General features: G+C 30.7%; 1 protein-coding gene across 1 annotated transcript in view; it reads left to right on the top strand.

Moving 5' to 3' along the window:
• The window catches only part of LOC136988423 (fibrillin-1-like), a gene marked incomplete at its 3' end in the record, with an annotated part of 33,151 nt that extends 13,940 nt beyond the window's left edge, over positions 1-19,211 (top strand). The window contains exons 6-14 of the mRNA XM_067286271.1: positions 527-652; positions 896-1,042; positions 1,119-1,253; positions 8,682-8,815; positions 13,151-13,203; positions 18,436-18,602; positions 18,674-18,844; positions 18,920-19,051; positions 19,136-19,211. Of these exons, the coding sequence (XP_067142372.1) occupies positions 527-652; positions 896-1,042; positions 1,119-1,253; positions 8,682-8,815; positions 13,151-13,203; positions 18,436-18,602; positions 18,674-18,844; positions 18,920-19,051; positions 19,136-19,211 (1,141 nt within the window). The remainder of the gene's footprint in view (positions 1-526; positions 653-895; positions 1,043-1,118; positions 1,254-8,681; positions 8,816-13,150; positions 13,204-18,435; positions 18,603-18,673; positions 18,845-18,919; positions 19,052-19,135) is intronic.
• Positions 19,212-19,324: the final 113 nt, after the last annotated feature.

Genomic DNA, 19,324 nt, shown 5'->3' with positions numbered 1-19,324 from the left:
AATAGTTACTTGATTAATACATTTTCTTTAAATAAATTAAAAGATTTTTGTATTGTTAATGCAATATTTATTTGTAATAATACGAAATCGTCATATGCAATTCATTACATTTAGAAATTTAATTATTATATGAGGATAGTTTGACCATACAGACTTTCTGTTACGTCAAAGTAGGTCATCATATAATTTCTTATATTGCAAATAAAATTATAAACGATTTTCTAGTACTCAGATAAATGTGACTATACAGATGAAAGCAGAAAACAAAAGAATTCTGATGTTAGTAAGTTATGTTAAAACTGAGCTTATTGTTATGTTTTTTAAAACAGCATATGGTACATTAAATGTGAACCACGATAAAGCAAATTTGATATAACTTAAGACATTTTTCATTTTACTATAAAAATAATTAAAATTCTCGTTTAGTGCCCAAGTATCGGGAAAATTACAAACCATATTGTTAAATTTTATGTAATTAATAAAAATTTATTGTTAAAATTCATGCACAAATTTAATTTTTATCTAGATGTATGCAATAGTTCAGAAATTGAAAAAATCTGTCCAATGGGTTGTGCATCTTGGGATAAAGAAAAGTTTAAATGTAATTGTACAGGAAAATACGAATACTCTAAAGATGGGAACACCTGTATAGGTAGGTAAATTATATAAATTTTCTTAATTTTCAATGTTATTTAAAATTTTTAAAACTTCAATTAAACATATTTAAAAAGATTTTAAAATTAGTGACGTACAGAGTATAAGTCAGTTCAATAGCGTTAATCAATAGGATATATCTTATATAACTTGTTTTAAAGTAAGTTTCAGTAATGTTTGTTACTTGAAAAATATTATTCTTATTTTTATAATTTGATTAATCAAATAATGTACATTTTAGAGAAAGCATTGTGTGCGAAAGGAGAAATAGGGGATGTTGATTGTTCTAAAAAAAATGCACGATGTGAAAAGAATGAAAACAATGATGAAGGATATGAATGTGTTTGTCCAGAAGGATTGAGAGAGTTAGAAAATGGAACCTGTTCAAGTACGAAAAATTAATAATGGGTTTTTTAAATATTGTAAAATAACATTTTTTTATTTTATATTACCATATATTTCAGGTGAGTGTATATCGGACGAAACACAGGAATGTATTAAGAAAAATCGTGAATGTGAATATGATCAAAACGAAAAAATCGGAAAATGCATTTGTCCACTTTCAATGGTGGATTCGACAAGTGAAGTGTGCGAATTTGGTAATTTTTTAAACTAAATTGTTTATTAACTTTGTCAATTTTCTGTACATTGTTACACGTTTGAAACGTAGCAGCGAAACGAGATTGCAAAATACTACATTATTATACTATTTTATTATAAAGCATTTTTCTTAAACTATTACAATATTTTAAAAAAACAATTGGTTTTAATCAAAAATTTATCTATACCTTTATATTCAGGATTTTCCTTTAAAAATAAATATCTAACATTTTAAATATATTTCTTCGTGTTTTGTAAAGAATTTATCGAATTTCTAAAGTGTATAAATATGTGGACTTTTGATGATATGAAAGGGATCCAAATAGTAATATACTTCCGAAAATTTCAGTTGGCAAGATAAAAAATTTGCGTCATACATTTTGTGATTTTGCTACGCACACTTAGAAAGATTGCCCACTCCTGTCCAAGATTTACACTTAATATGGAGGTGATTAATACATGGTTCGGATTCCTCCTGTCGTGTAAAGCTCTTAGGACACAATTAATTAATTGTGTCCTTACGTTACATGACTGTCATATAACAACATTTAAAAAAAAAGTTTTACTAAATTTTATGCTTACTTTCATAAAAAGTTTTGGATTATTAAATCTTTTTGATTATTATGAATTTTTGAAAATTTTATAAAAATTAGATTTGAACGATTTATGAAGTGCTCAAGAATGTCATATCTAAAGTACACATTATTATTAGTCAGTTTTTTTTAATTTTACAACTTCTATACGGTAGAATTTTATATTTAAATTGTTTGTAATCAAATGTTCAATTTTGTTTTAAGTTATGCATAAAATTTTTGGTTCTATTCTATTCTATTCGTCTCCTCTCTGGTTCATATGGAGATTATAGCCTAATATTCGCCTTTCCTCCGAAGAGCGGTGTAATGATCGCTACGCGACCGAAGAGCCAGCCGTTTATCTCACGGCCTAAACGTGCGCGCGGGAAACCGTGCCTTCCGGGAGGACTTTTATGGGAAACTGGCTTCCTATTCAGTCGTTATTGGTTGAAGAGAAAACCCGGAAAACTCCTAGCAGCCAGCCTGTCCGAGTCGCGGCGTGCACCCACGACCGAACTTTCCAGTGTTTAGGGTCTGGTCACCATCGCTATGAGCGGCAACGGAGACCACTCGCCCACTGGTGGGGCAAATTTTTGGTTAATGTGAGCCTAGGTATACAAAATGGCGGCGCTTCCAGTAACCTCGATAGCAAGTGTTTTTAGAAAAGTAATGTAGATGGCGCTGATAGTAATGATGCCTTCGTATGCAAATATCCATCAAAAATTCCGTTCAGGAAACATGAGGAATAATGTGAATTTCGAATTTTGGTTACGATGTAGACGGATTATGCATGTTGTTAATTTTTTTAAAAGTATCTGTGTTTTTTTAAAGTTTGTACAATTTACTCAAAGTCTAAAGTTATCGAGGAGGAAAGTTTGTCAATGGTAATTAACATGTTAAACGTGTCCTTAATGTGTTTAATGCGTGTTAAATGTCATAAAAGTGTATTAAAGGTGTGTTAACATTGTGTAAGTGAGGTAAAAATTTTGTAAAGGGTTTATATGTGGTTCAAATGTGCGTTTTAAAGCTGTGTAAATGTTGTGTTAAACGTGTGTTAAATTTGTGATACCAAGGATATGTAATAGTGATTTCCGACCCGAAAGACAACGTGAACGACACATGGAAGGCTAGGTGGCCGTGGATCGCAGGTGACACCCTCTATGGAGACGCTGCTTATCGTAGATGAAAAGGCGAGAGATGTGAATCGTAAGACTGCAGTTCTTAAGAGGAGTAAAATTTAAGTACAATACAAGCAAATTTTGTTCGAACCACTGATGTATAGAATCTCGTAATTCACTTTGTCCATGCATCGATTGAATTTATAGGTAGTATGACGACTTTTTTATTTTTCGTTTCTGGTCCAAGAGTAGGAAAAGTAACCAAAAGCAGGGGAAAAGGTAAGTAGCAAATTTACAAGTTAAAAATGTTTTAGTTTTAAAAAAGTTTAAATATAGGCGCGTTTAGGTTATTGTCGACGGTCGCCATCTTGTTTGCACATTTGCGATGTGCAAACAAGATGGCGACCGGAAGCGCCGCCATTTTGTATACCTAGGCTCACATTAACCAAAATTTTAAATGCAAATTTCTAAACTTAACTTTCAATGTACATTCATTTGTTCTGAGTTCTGTTTAATGAACTGATCATTGACCAAATAGGTCGGAAAACATTTCTTTTTAAATAAATGTTTTGGTTCCCCCAACTTAGTAGTATATTGATTGAGTTTACAAAAGAAATCTTAAATCTTTTTTTTTCAGATTCAAGTATGAGTATTTAATATAGAAATATTGTATTCTATGACTGTAATTAGGCCGAATGGCCAAGCGGTTAAAGTTACAGCCTTCTACTAGGGCCCGTATATTCTACTGGTCATGCAACTCTACGAAAAAGTTACCAATGACAATCGTTTCTGTTAAGTGGCGCTACATTCGAGGATTGCGCCACAACGCTACTGAAAAGCCTCGTAGAGTAGCAAATACAAAATTTTTTGAGTCTTTAAAAAATACTTTACTAATTAATATAAATACAAATATTGTGGTAAAAAAGAGTATAAATAAAACATGGTCGACGATAATTTACATTTAATGAATATACAAAAATATAAATACAACGGTTTTCACAGAGTAAAAATCTTTGCTATCGTTGTTTACACTATTTTTTACTGGAATGTATTATTACGATAGTGGAAAGAACACCTGAGGATGCTTTACAATACTTTGCATATTTTATTGCGTAGAGTACCTAAGAAGGAAGGTCGTCTTCATATGTTTTGTAAATTTTAATGGACTGCTGATGGTGTGAACGACGGAAGACTAACAATAGCAAAGGTTTTTTTTACTCTTTGTGAAAAACGTTGTATTTATATTTTTTGTATATTTATTAAAACAAATATTGTGGTTGAGATTACGGGATGATCTCAATTTACAGTAGAAAGTCGTTAATCGGAATCAATTGGGGACTGGGGTTGTTCAGATTAGTGATTTGTTCCGATTACCGATTATGTACGAAAAAATACATTAACTTGTCCGATGTTCAAATTTTTCTCCGTTGCGTGTCGCTTTGTGTTGAATTTTCGTCGATTTTAAGCCTAACGAAAATTTTTATAATAATAATCGAGGCTATCGTATCGTTAAAAATTATTTCTGCATTTTGTACAAACAAAATAAATATATTGAAGAATATAAAAACATGAAAATTATACTTCAGAAGTAAATCTAGTATAAAAAACGTTCGATTCAGCACGACACAGTCCGACTGAAAATATTTCCGATTACCGGGGTTCCGATGAACGACACTCTACTGTATTCTATCATCACTATTGAGACTTTATGGATAATTATTGCTTTTTGATCGACTTTTTTTCTAATGTAATTTCTAATGTAGATTGCTTAAAATCGACTTCTTTATAATGTAATTTAATTTTTTTCACATAATTAAGCATAGAATAGAGTCATATATGATGTTTTTACTGTTAATTGACTACAGATGTATTGTTTTTCAAGATTAACAAATCTATAAAAAATAAGTGTGAATGAAAAAATATTATAAAATGATTAAATAGAAAAAATAGCAATTCTCAAGGTAATTTTCGATTAATTTGACAATAAATAATTACACATATCTATGATTAACGATGGGAGATCTGACGAAACTAGATGATACATTAACCTCAATCTCAAAAGATAGCTGCATTATGTGAAATCAAATCTTACACATGATAATTTTTAAATATTTCATACTTTCTGTTGGGCTAATATCATATAATCTTACGAAGAATATTAGGCAAGTCATGTTGACGGAGTGTAATCAAAATCAACATTCTCTATTTTATGAATATTTTTAAACAAGGAATTGGCTTATCGCAGCCTACTTATAACTATTTTACATAATTTTGCAGAGGCGTAGCCTACAATGAAAGGTCGTCTCTGCAAAGTGAATACTGTTCTGATGATTAGACGGAGCAGAAACATTTAGTTTTGTTCTATATATTTATTTAAAATTGTGAAATATACTGTCGGCCATTTTAATTCAAATTATGTGTATTTAAATATATAGTACTTTTAATTTGTTTTTAAATGATTGTTATTATGAATTTCTTTTTAACATAACATATATTTTTATGTAATGATAAAAATTACTTATTCAAAAATAAAACACTTATCGCTGAGAACAAACAATTTATTAGCTAAAACTAACGTTTTCGGCCCAATTTATGGGCCATCTTCAGGTTAAAGCTGTTCGATTCCGATACAAAATCGAACACATTCAAAATAAAACCAAAATAGAACATACGTTTAAATTAAACCAATAGAACAAGCATAGTACAAAATAATAAATAACAAAAATTAAAATAACACGAAAAATGTAAATGAAATTAAATAATAAATAACAAAAATTAAAATAACACGAAAAATGTAAATGAAATTAAAATACAAATAAAATACTGTGACTGGCCGTCAATCTTAAGGAACCATTCGTTTTGCATTAACCCAGAAGCCTACTGAGTGACGGCAGACTCATTATCACGAGTGTTACGTCTTACTATGTATTTCCAGGATGACGGTAACACCGTCGCATCCTTATAATTTAAACATCTGCCAGCCAAACTCGCTCTGTAGATTTCACATTTCTCAGTTATGGACGACAGCGTTGGCGAGTGTACTTTTACAAGAATTTTGGCATTTTCCCATTCTACCACTGAACCATCTGCTTGCGCCATTTTGGATAACGCTGTTGTGCACCTGTTTTTTGTGACATCGTACCGATGCTCCTTTATCCTCACTCCAAGGTTTCTATTGGTGACACCTACGTAGTCCCTATCGATTCCCAACTGGTCATTTTTGTAGGGAATTGCATATACTCCCGCCTGTTCTTTAACACCAATTCTTTCTTTGTCATTTCTAATCAACCTATACACTGTGGGGGCCCTTTTGCATATTAAACTGGCGTTTTTGTGCCTCGCTATTTGCTTCATAATCGGGAAGAGACATTTATTATATGTAAACTTTGTGAAGTTACCCCCAGACTCCGGTTTCTTCTTAGAACTGCTCCTAGGCTTTATGTACGCCGCTATTAAACGTTCTATAGTTCTTGTTCCAAACCCTAACTCCTTTGCTATCTCTTTGATTCTACCCAGCTCATTCATCGTGTCCATTATATTTGAGCAATATAAAAACGCTCTTCTGATTAGGGCCCTAAATGCGGATAATTTATAAACCGTTGGGTCATTGGAACTCGCCGGAATATACATCGGATCATGTGTGGGCTTGATGTACACCTTCGTGCATAAAGCTCCATTCTTAAATTCAATGGCAACGTCCAAGAAGTGTAGCTCTTTGTTACTAACTTGCTCAAGGTTAAGTTTCAAGCCATGTTGGTTAGAGTTCACTTGGTCTAGGAATCGCTGTATCATTGTGTCATTCTTCCAAATAATTAGAATATCGTCTATATATCTTTTGTACATGATTATGTGTTCATTATAGTTGAAAACTGTCATGCGTTCAATCCTTCTCACTACCAATTCACAGAGCAGGCCAGACATCGGGCTGCCCATTGGGACCCCTCTTAACTGCTTATAAACTTTACCTTGGAAACTGAAAAATGACTGAAAGCATATTAGATCTACCATTATCTCTAAATCTTTTTTGTGCTTGTATGCTTTTGGGTGCAACCCACATAACAGGTTCACTAATTCATCAAAACATGAGGCAAGATTTATTGATGGAAACATACTCTCGTAATCCATATCAGTTTCCAAGGTAAAGTTTATAAGCAGTTAAGAGGGGTCCCAATGGGCAGCCCGATGTCTGGCCTGCTCTGTGAATTGGTAGTGAGAAGGATTGAACGCATGACAGTTTTCAACTATAATGAACACATAATCATGTACAAAAGATATATAGACGATATTCTAATTATTTGGAAGAATGACACAATGATACAGCGATTCCTAGACCAAGTGAACTCTAACCAACATGGCTTGAAACTTAACCTTGAGCAAGTTAGTAACAAAGAGCTACACTTCTTGGACGTTGCCATTGAATTTAAGAATGGAGCTTTATGCACGAAGGTGTACATCAAGCCCACACATGATCCGATGTATATTCCGGCGAGTTCCAATGACCCAACGGTTTATAAATTATCCGCATTTAGGGCCCTAATCAGAAGAGCGTTTTTATATTGCTCAAATATAATGGACACGATGAATGAGCTGGGTAGAATCAAAGAGATAGCAAAGGAGTTAGGGTTTGGAACAAGAACTATAGAACGTTTAATAGCGGCGTACATAAAGCCTAGGAGCAGTTCTAAGAAGAAACCGGAGTCTGGGGGTAACTTCACAAAGTTTACATATAATAAATGTCTCTTCCCGATTATGAAGCAAATAGCGAGGCACAAAAACGCCAGTTTAATATGCAAAAGGGCCCCCACAGTGTATAGGTTGATTAGAAATGACAAAGAAAGAATTGGTGTTAAAGAACAGGCGGGAGTATATGCAATTCCCTACAAAAATGACCAGTTGGGAATCGATAGGGATTACGTAGGTGTCACCAATAGAAACCTTGGAGTGAGGATAAAGGAGCATCGGTACGATGTCACAAAAAACAGGTGCACAACAGCGTTATCCAAAATGGCGCAAGCAGATGGTTCAGTGGTAGAATGGGAAAATGCCAAAATTCTTGTAAAAGTACACTCGCCAACGCTGTCGTCCATAACTGAGAAATGTGAAATCTACAGAGCGAGTTTGGCTGGCAGATGTTTAAATTATAAGGATGCGACGGTGTTACCGTCATCCTGGAAATACATAGTAAGACGTAACACTCGTGATAATGAGTCTGCCGTCACTCAGTAGGCTTCTGGGTTAATGCAAAACGAATGGTTCCTTAAGATTGACGGCCAGTCACAGTATTTTATTTGTATTTTAATTTCATTTACATTTTTCGTGTTATTTTAATTTTTGTTATTTATTATTTAATTTCATTTACATTTTTCGTGTTATTTTAATTTTTGTTATTTATTATTTTGTACTATGCTTGTTCTATTGGTTTAATTTAAACGTATGTTCTATTTTGGTTTTATTTTGAATGTGTTCGATTTTGTATCGGAATCGAACAGCTTTAACCTGAAGATGGCCCATAAATTGGGCCGAAAACGTTAGTTTTAGCTAATAAATTGTTTGTTCTCAGCGATAAGGTGTATTGTATGTTTCTACATGTATTGTCATTAAGAAGCTGAGTCTGAGCAGACAGAACATATATTTATATGTAATGATAAAAATTACTTATTCAAAAATAAAAAATGTCGTGTGTAAAAGAAACTATTATTGGAATTTTAATACCTTATATTTTTATATGTATATATAGCCAACAATTCCTATTATATGAACATAGTTCTACAAAATCCAGAGAAACATTCTCGTATTTTTAAAAGAAACGTAAATGAAGCTGCCAAATTAAGCATCCCTATTCATGAGATTAAGCAGAGGTTGATTGATGCGGTAAGTTCGAAAATGTAATTTATTTTCTAATATTAATTCAATGTATTAAAATACTATCTTTTTTATATCATAATAAATACAAAAGGGAGATAATAAGCCAACCAAATAAACATCATATACTGAATTTTTAATTATGTTGATTTTCTTGTAGTATATAAGTCCTTCATGAATTGTGAAATGAAAGCAAATGTTATTAATATTTTGTTAGTCTCAAAAAGTAATTAAACATAAAATTGTGACATAAAGTTAAATTAACTACTTACTATTCTGTAGCAAAAAGACATTTTTGAAATGCATCTACTAAAAAATATCCTTAAATAATAATTCGAGGAATATCTCATTTATTACATAATTTTCAAGGATTTACTGTATTATCAACTCCATTACTTTAACACTAAGATTCATTTGATTCTAGCAGTAACTTTTCTTTTCTGTATGTTTATGTGAAACTATTTTTAAGTGTTTTTAAGAATTTTTTAAGTTTATTAAGTTTTAAGTATCTTTACACTTAACGCTGCAAATCGGCAACGTGCAATTATCACTGCAGTCTTTGGTGTGTTCTATCTGTTTAATTCAATAAATAGGCAGTTGTACCATAATTAGGTCTTAACGACTTCGACAATCATTTTTAATAGTAAGGTATGGTTGCTAAAGTCGTACCACTGCCAAAATCGTACCTTTTACATTTTGAATTTAATGGCGCAGTAACAGAGGCTCTAACGGCAATAAGACGTACTAGCCAACAATATTGGATCAGGTAGTGAGTGTCTGTCACCGATGGCGTAGTAACAAATTTTCTCAACAATTGAGTTTATGGCATTTTTGCATGACAAAATAGAAGCATTAAGTAGAAGCTTCTCTCAAGTGCGTTTTTAAAGTTGTAACAACCCTTGTTTTAAAGGAAGAAATTCGATACATTCAACTAGTCATGTAACGACTTACTGCAAGCAATAACGTTAATGTATGTGAATATAGAATTATCATCAAAACTATACTGTTAGAAATTTATTGATGACTGAAAAATAGTTGAAACCTCATAAAAAACAAATTGTGTAACCAAGTTGAGTTCAGCGTAAACGTCTAAATAAAGGAAGCTTTTGAAAGTTGTGCCATAAAATACTGGAACCAGATTTGACAGTAAGAATCAAAACGAAAATGAACTGCACATTACAGAGACTACAATGACAAAAAGTTTTTGATTAAATAATGTAACGACGCGTTACTTCTGAATGCTTTTCTGTTACGATGCTAGTTTTCTTGATTAATAAATCAAGAAAATGAGCATCGTCACAAATAAAAAGTTTTGAGTTTTACTTTTTGCCTTAAAGTTCCTTCACTAATATTGCTCAAAGATTCTCTAATATTCAGCCAAATTATTGTAGGTGCAACAACGTTTGTATTGTAAAGAATTTGCACATTGCACATTTTTCATAATTTAATGAAGGCCACATTAGATCCATCTTAGCCGGAGACATTAATATTGACTCAAATCTTTAATACCTGAGACTCTTAGGAATAATTGATTCAAAGTATCTTTTCTTTGTAGAAAAGTCTTTTTTGAAAAAAACGCAGTGTTTCCGAAAAATACTTAGAATTTTATAATTCTGATTTGAAGTTAGCTCATATATAGGAAAGGAAGTTTAGTTCTTTTTTCAGTTTGTTTTTATACTTTAGAAAAAGTATTTTAATAAAATTTTATATAATATGTTTGTCTAAATAGTTACGTAAGATATTACTTTTGTAATTAACAAGCTGATAAATACTATGTATGAATTATTGTAATTTTGCTCCATGTTATCATTTTTCTTAAATAAGTACTTGATTAATGCATAATAAATTTATGAAGATATGTTGAATTGTATTTTAGTATAGCAAAAAATAAAAATTTAGAATAACAACTTTCTAGAAAATATAATCCTTATTTTTTATACTTTATTAAAATAAGTATTTAACATTACTGAACTGTATTTACTATAAAATTCAATATTCATTCTGAATATTTAGTTCAGTAATATGTTCAACACTGACTATTATTTAAAATTTTTAATTCTAGTATGTTATATCTACTATAGTGAGCTTATCACATATTGAGCTTTTAGGAAGTTATTATACAGTATTATATTAATTCATAATTGTAAGATATGCTCTGTACATTCTTTAGACCAGTACTAAGGCCGCGACTCCACTAGCCGTAAAACAGCCGTAAAACCCCTCGCCGTAAAAGCTTTTAATCACGTGACCTATTTGCGTTTGCGCTCGGATTGCGGTGGAGGTCCGGCTAGCGAAGCTTTTTACGGCGACAGTACTATTACGGTGTATACGTGATATATCGATATAAAGACAATAATTATATTCTACGAGTTTTCTCTGTACTATAATTACAAATATAGTAAAAGTAATATCTTTACTTTCATATATTGACTTTTATTATTATATTATTAAGATAATATACAGCATTTATAAGCTTAGCTTTTTTATTATATACTCCTCTAAATTGAAGGATTTTCCTTTGGCCGTTCATATCGCGTGTTTTAGGCATCCATTATTATAATCGGGATACCTCTTGTCGTAGATACATGAATACTTTCGGATGTTTTCGATAAATCTTTCCAGATCTTCTAGAGTAGCCACGAGAGAACGTACACAAAAGCTCGTTTTCCGCCATTTTCGCACCGTGTCACGATGACCTAGATTTAACTGACTTCTGATTGGTGGATGGTACCGGTTTACGGTCGTATTCGCTTCGAAAGTTGAACACTGCTCAACTCGCTTTTACGTTGGTTTTACGACCTGCTCAGGCGTAAAATATCATGGTCACGTGATTAAAAGCTTTTACGGCGAGGGGTTTTACGGCCCTTTTACGGCTAGTGGAGTCGCAGCCTTAAATGCATTTCGGCCGTCTTCAGTTATAATTTTTGGTCTACAGATTTTATAACAAAGGTTGTATAACAAGGCTTATACAACAACAAAATGTAAAGACACCTGTTTAAAATACAGTTAAATTACAGTTACCATACACCTGTTACGGCTACCATACAGTTACCATAACTGTTACAGTTATACGGCACTACATATTCGAAGTTAAACATATCATACAAACAGACAATTAGTTGTCGACAGCCACCATACATTTAATATTTTGCTTCCACATTTCCTTTTTTATACATGTTAATTCATTGATTCCATAATTAAAATACCACAACTTTTCGTACTTATATCTATTTTGTTCCTTGCGTTTTTTTTTTATTTTTTGTATCGTTTTATTGTTACACTTTAAGGTACTTTTCCCTTAAATTAATCGGAATTATTTATCAATAGATACGTAAAATTATATTTAGTAAGTGTTTAATAAGTAATCACAAATTTTAGGAGAAAACGTTATTACTATTGATGGAATCGTAACATACAAAAATATATTTGTATGTTAAGATTTCATCAATAGTAATAGCGTTTGCTCCTAAAATTTGTGATCTTACATGATTAGAAACATACTGCAAATGAATTACAATCTTAGGGTAATATAGTAGGTGAATTTATTTTAAAAACTTTTTTAAATATAATTTTATATATCTAAATAATTTCTGTTAATTAATTTTACGGCAAATACCTTAAAGAGTAACGATATATGTAAGATAAATCACATACGAAGAAAATACTCAAGGAACAAAATTCACATAAGTACGAAAAGTTGTGGCATTTTAATTATGGAATTAATGAGACTGTGAATAAATATTCACTAACTATAGTATGTATAAAAATATGAATGTTATAATGTTATGTAATGGATCTATACTACTATACATATAAAAATGAAATAACACGTATTAAAAAGGAAATGTAGAATCAAAATATTAAATATATAGTGGCTATCGACAGTTAATTGTCTGTTCATATGATTTGTTTAATTTTGGTTACGTAATGGTAAATAATTGTGTTTTAAACAAATAGATGTCATGCTGTTGTATGAGTCGTGTTATACAACCTTTTATAAAATAAATGTCCACCAAATATTCTAACTGTAGATGGTCGAAAATGTATTGACCGAAATGCATTTTACTACAGATCTAAACGATGTACTGTACATATCCTATAATTATAGACTAATATGATAAATGCTAAATAGCTCAATGTGTGATAAGCTCTATAGATATTATACAGTTATATTAAACATTTTAGTTACTAATAAGAAAGCGAGAACCTACTTGTAGTAATAACTGAGTATTATTTTATTTTAACGCGAGGAAAAAAGTGGCAGTAATGACAACTCCAATCATAAAGTGTTAGTCAAGCGAACACATGATCGCATTAATACTACATTCATTTTCTCTTTTGCAGATGAAAACTTTATATGGAGCCAGTTTTGAAACAGTTCAAGTCATCAAGTGCAAGTCAGTCTTGTTTCAATTTAATGTTTATAATAGATTTAAGAATGTAGATATTTTCTTTGAAAGTAAGAATATTTTTATATAAAATCTTCGTCCCTTTCATACAAAAACGAGTCTGTTTTCTGAACTTTTACTTTAATAGTTACTAAAGCCACGTTTACATAAAATATAATAGATCTGGTGGATAAATGAATATACAGAGTGTTGCAGAAACGTTTGTACAAATGTCAGTCTTTTAGAGACCTGAATGAAAAATTCAAGGATCAGTTTTTAATTAAACTTAATTAGCGATTATTAACCATCAATTTACAGTGACATCATTTTCATTTTTGAACTATAACTACGTAATGTATCAATAATATCGTTTTATCTGTGAAAAACACAATCGTGGGAAAACGCAAATTATTAATTCTTTTTCATAAACATTTGACAAAATTGTATTCATGGCACAAATGCCTGCACTCACTCTAAACCGTGTGGATGCAATTAGTATTCACGAAGAATACGCTTTACATTTGTATTAGTAGCGGTAGTGTTCTAGCTATTTGTCTAGAACTCATTGCTAGAATTGGTGAGAATTCTAGTAAAACTTATCCATTTCCGGTGTTCTTGCGATTTCAGCTCTTCCTCCATAGAAAATGACCATTAAAAGTGTTTTCGTCTGTCGGAGACTCTGAGCACAGGCTGAAATATTTATTAAATTAAATTGACTTAAAAGAAATTGATTAAATGATCAGCTTTTTTAATAAGAAAAAAATGTGGTTAGTATATTTAATTAATGAAACATTACATAGTTATACAGTACTTATAAAATAAAATGGACGTCAGTAAGTTTTTTATGCTTAATTATTCGTAAATTAAACATCAGTATCAAAAAACGCCTTCGCGTTTTTTTCGCAAGCGTATGAAATTTGGTCAAACATTTCTGAAGTACCCTGTATATTAATTAATATGAAAAAATTTTAGGAAAAATGAAAATTTAAGCAGAAACGACAAATAGTCATTCAACTAGTTCCCTATACTTTTTTCAAACTACCTACAAACAAATGATGAAATTTATGGTTTCAAACAAAGTATTTTATTGAATAAAAAAAGATAGTTTTGAACATCAGCATTGTTCAATTTCAAAACGTTCTTTCAAGAGAGGATGGTCCGGAATGTGCTCAGTGAAAAACCAGTCTTTGCATGTTATGATATCAGTGAGAACTAATGTTTCAATCATTATTTCACGCCTGATTCTCTTACGTGTTGATTAATTTATCTGTTATTTGAAATTTTAATAAAATGTATTCATTAACTTCCTCACTTTGCTTTTTATTTTTATGTTGAACCTTATCACTTTTTAGTCTTATTACTTATTGGTCTAATTTAATAAAACTTTAATTCAGTTGAGTTCAATATTATGCTAACATTATAGCTTTTTATTATACTAAAACGATATAATTTCTAGGCCAATATAACTTATATTAATTCATTTTCTTACATGGCTATAGTGGCAAACAATATCAAGATATCAGCAACTGATAATGGTTTTGTGAATCCTGCTAAAGATCTTTAAACCATCCAGAATCTATCTGAATTACTATAGACTGTTTGCTTGTCAGTTTATAAGAAATTCGGGGAAAAATTAAGGAGGAGTCACGAAAGGATCGTAACTCTCATCGTCCAAGATTAATCAAGAACTAAAGGAGCAATTCTGGTTGCTTTGAAGAGAGTGCACAATTGCTACTGTTGGCAGCGTTCTTGTCCTAGATTCAATTGTAGTACACTTTTGCCTTTTCATTCTATAATGTCAAACATTATCTTTTTCATTGCTTTATTTAATATCCTGTATTTTTCGCCAAAGAGTTAAAACTGAAACCAACTATTAAGTTGAGGACATGCTTCAAGATTCGTTTGTCTTTATCATCCAGTTGTACTGTACATTCGATCGGCCCACACCTGACATTCTACTGCTTTCACAATCGTTTACTAATTTATCCAAGATCCTGTAACTCCTCCATTTTAAACCAGCAGTCACAAATACCTAACAATGTCTGAATTTCTTTTTCTCATGTCCGGATGAATCTCTCAAAATAATCTCCATTTTTCAATTACTTTCAACTGATACCAAATATCACTTGATAGCAGACGAGCTTCTTGTTCTAATTAGATTCATTTTACTCTAACGTATGCGTCAAGAATGCAATAAAGATAAATGTTATATATATACAACAGGTATCCCTCAAGTAACACGTCAGCTACGTTCCGAAAAAGTGCCGTGTTATGCGAATCCGTGCTATACGACTAATATAAAATAGGATTACGTTCCAGAAGTTAGCAAAAGTGTACTATTCTTTTTTGTTACTAAGAGAAATATGTTTATAAAGCAATCGATAATTTATTTCCAATCAATAATTAATTAACAACGAGCAATCATTTCTAGAATTTTCTTCATTTCTGTTTGTTTGTTAGTTTTATTAACGGCCATCAATATTGGTTGTAAACACTAGTCTTATTATACACAAAATAGGAAATATAGGCCAATTAGAAAAGTATCAACGTTTATTCGTTTGTATTAACTGGAAATGCATTGCAGACCTTCTTGTTCCTCATAAGCTCATAAAGTTATACATTGTATGTAATTGTGCATCTTTTTAGAAACATGAATATACATACATATTTAAGAATTCACTTACATATTTTGATAATGACTACCTTATCCACTTTTGAACCAGACAACTACAGATGTCAACACTACTAGAACCACATTTTTCACTTTCAACCGTCTCGAATTCCAAAGTACTGTACATTTTACAGCTCCACTCCCTTTCATCCTTGTTTTTAAACTCAACTGTATGTTCCCTCTAGTGTTTAAATAGGTTACCAAGAACTGTGTAATTGAAAGCCGTTATTATTAGTAATATTTTGTTTTTTTTTAACTTTATAATTTCTACACGTTTATAGAATCTTTTTTAAAACCAATTTTTTCGTTTTTTAATTATTTTAACAGAATCTTTAACAATTTCGTAATTATTATTATTGCACTGTTCTACAACTGCTGAAGATTCGTTATTTTACATTATTGCAGCAATGTGTTTTTTTATTTTAATTTTGAATTTTCTACTACATACATGTATGCATTAGCACAAATATAGTGAAACTTATCTATATATATAATCGAGACGAGTTGACTAATAATAATAATAATCAGCGCAGAGCCCAAACGGTTAGGAGTTGAAAGTTGAAATTTGGTACACAGTTAGGGAACCAAATTTAAGTACCAAAGTGTTAAGTAACAATGTCAACAATGGAAGTGTTAAGTAACAATGGAGAACAAGAGAAAGCGACGTGCAAGATTTACGGGCGCTGGAGGAAAAAGAAAAAAGAAAAAGAGTAACATGTTAAAACATATTCGATTTTCAAATTTAAACAGATTAGTTCGGTTTTTCTCGATCTTTCTTCTTTAGAACATTCGATTAAAATCGAAGGATATAATCAGAACACGTCATGAAAATTGAACAATATTAGAACATTCGATTTTCAAATTCGATCTTTCTTTAGAAATACTTAGTTTGTTGATGAAATTACTCTTTTTCTTTTGTGACTATAATGTAATAATCTTAATCTTCGCTATCGTTACTTTTGCCCGAGCAATGCCGGGCCTACCTGCTTGTAGATTATATTTTTCTCTTTTTAAATGTCCAAATTATTTTATATTTATTCATAATTAATGTTCGTCAATCTGGTATTAACGTTTTTTTTTAATTTCTATTTTTTCTAAGTGCCTTTCTGATATTTTACTTGTATAAATTGTGATTGGTTGGAGTATTGGTAATGTTTATTTTATTTTGATATATGTTGGATAACCACCGTTTTATTGTTTTTTTTTAATATTATTATAACCATTCATTCAGAAGACTTTTATTATTTCATTTCTTTCTGTTTCTTGACCACTAAGGGATGTTGTTCTATTTTTTATTTTATTTATGTACTGTACATAGGGAACACATTGTCTTTTATATACTGTACATGAGTATTCTGGTTAATAATCGTTGGAACTGAATATGGTCTTACATATTTTTTAATTTGTAAATGATTATTTGGTCTTATTATTATTCGAGCGAGGGATACCTGTACTAATATTCGGACCAATGTAATATGCAAAAAATATAAATACACAGTACTGTATTTAGAATGTGATGTTTTCAAAACTTCTTTGAAAATTAGGCGATTTCCATTTGGTATTTCTATCTAAACTGTTTTTAAGTTAACCGTTAGTGAACTAATTTTTTCCCAAGACAATCACAGCATTAAATTTTCGGAAGGATTAATTTTCCAATTTAAATTTGTTAATAGTTGAAATTTGTCAACAAATAAAAAGCATAGTTTCAATTTCGAATGTAAAGGGGGGGAAATCAAAGGAAATTTAGTTAGAAATCGTTTAACTGTTGATATTGGATAATGAGGATAATGATGTTGCATATGATATAATATTAATATTTAACGAATAAATGAAATTTTAAATTTCTGTTATAAATAAATGAAATTCCTTCACAATTCCGATATCCGTTGGTGTTGGACCGTAAAATTAATTAATTAATTACGAACCAAAATGAATACTAAAATATTTGTGGCAGCACAGCTCAATATAAACTAAGAAATTCAGAAAGGTGTTTAGGAGATGAAGTAAACTAGTATGATACTTTAGACGTAATTCAGAATAATACTTTTATAATTATTATTATATTTTATAAAAGTAACGATTCTGTTTCTTCGGTTACAAAGTTGTCATGATTAGTAGATTACTTTTTTGAAACAAAATGAAAGGTGATTATAAATATATGCGAAAAATTTCAGAGGCTGATTATTCGAATAATTTTAATTATAAAAGTGAACATATGTGAACTGTTAAAAGTGACCACTGCCAACTGTAACACAGGAGTCTATTCTTCGCCGCGTTGATTGGCGCGCGCGTTCACAAATTCAATGGCGTGACGTATTGTTTCACAGGATGCGGGCAATGCGATTCCTTAATTAGTCAACATTTTCAATAAGACTACACATTAGATATCCTGTAACTTTAAACACGGATGTTCATATGCACTTTTACGGCTGATTCTTCGAATAATTTCAACCGTAAAAGAAATTGAAATTTTTCGTATCTATTTAGAATCACCCTATGTAGGTTACTATTTGATATTATTGTTACATCTATTTTAGATTTACTTTTATAATTTTCATTTTATTTTATAGTCTGAAGGATAATGATGTTGCATGTGATATAATATTAATATTTAATGAAGAATTTAAAGATTATGTAAGAATAAATAAAGGCCATTCGTGTTCTCCAGTTGTAGATGATGCTAACTATTGTGTTCTTCATCCAAAGTTGATCGTTTCAGTAAATGATCTAAAAACTGGTATAATTTTAATTAATATTTTATCAATAAGCTTCATATTACTTCTTTCATAATGAAATTTTCAATTTTAGCCGAAATAGTGGAATTTGATAATTGTGACGATCGAATAAGTGAAAGCTTTTGCCCAGGAGTAGCGAATACTTGTAAAAGCAAACATCCAGGCTACGACTGTTTTTGTAATGAAGGCTTTAAGGCAATAAACACATTTTACAAACACAATACTGAATACGAGTATTGTGAAGGTAAAACTTCTATTTATATGTTTGCTTTCCAATTTTTTAAAAAATACATAGAACATAACAGTTAAATTTTTACAGATATTGATGAATGCCTCGATGCAAATAGTTGTGGGAGTAATTCGAACTGCATTAATACTATCGGAAATTTTACATGTTCCTGTATAGATGGATTTGTACAAAACATGAATAAAAATGAATTCGAATGCGGAGGTATCACGAGATTTAATTATTTAACAAATAATTTATATCGATTAAAATGAAATTAATGTTATTTGTAAATTTTATCATATATAGATATTTGTGAACTAGAAAAACCATGCAAAAATGGAAAATGTAACCGTTTAAAAGATCGACAACAATATAAATGCCAGTAAGTACAAATGGATATAAAATTTAAAGCAACGTTTTGAAAGGATTTATATCTTTTATTGGTTAATGTTACCCTAGGTCACGAAATGGCGGCGGCTGGATTTTTTCCCTACG

This window comes from Centruroides vittatus, unplaced genomic scaffold (assembly GCF_030686945.1).
Source record: "Centruroides vittatus isolate TY-2023 unplaced genomic scaffold, ASM3068694v2 contig_1250, whole genome shotgun sequence".
NCBI classification, from domain to species: Eukaryota; Metazoa; Arthropoda; class Arachnida; order Scorpiones; family Buthidae; genus Centruroides; species Centruroides vittatus.
This window is presented reverse-complemented; position numbering and strand designations above follow the sequence as displayed.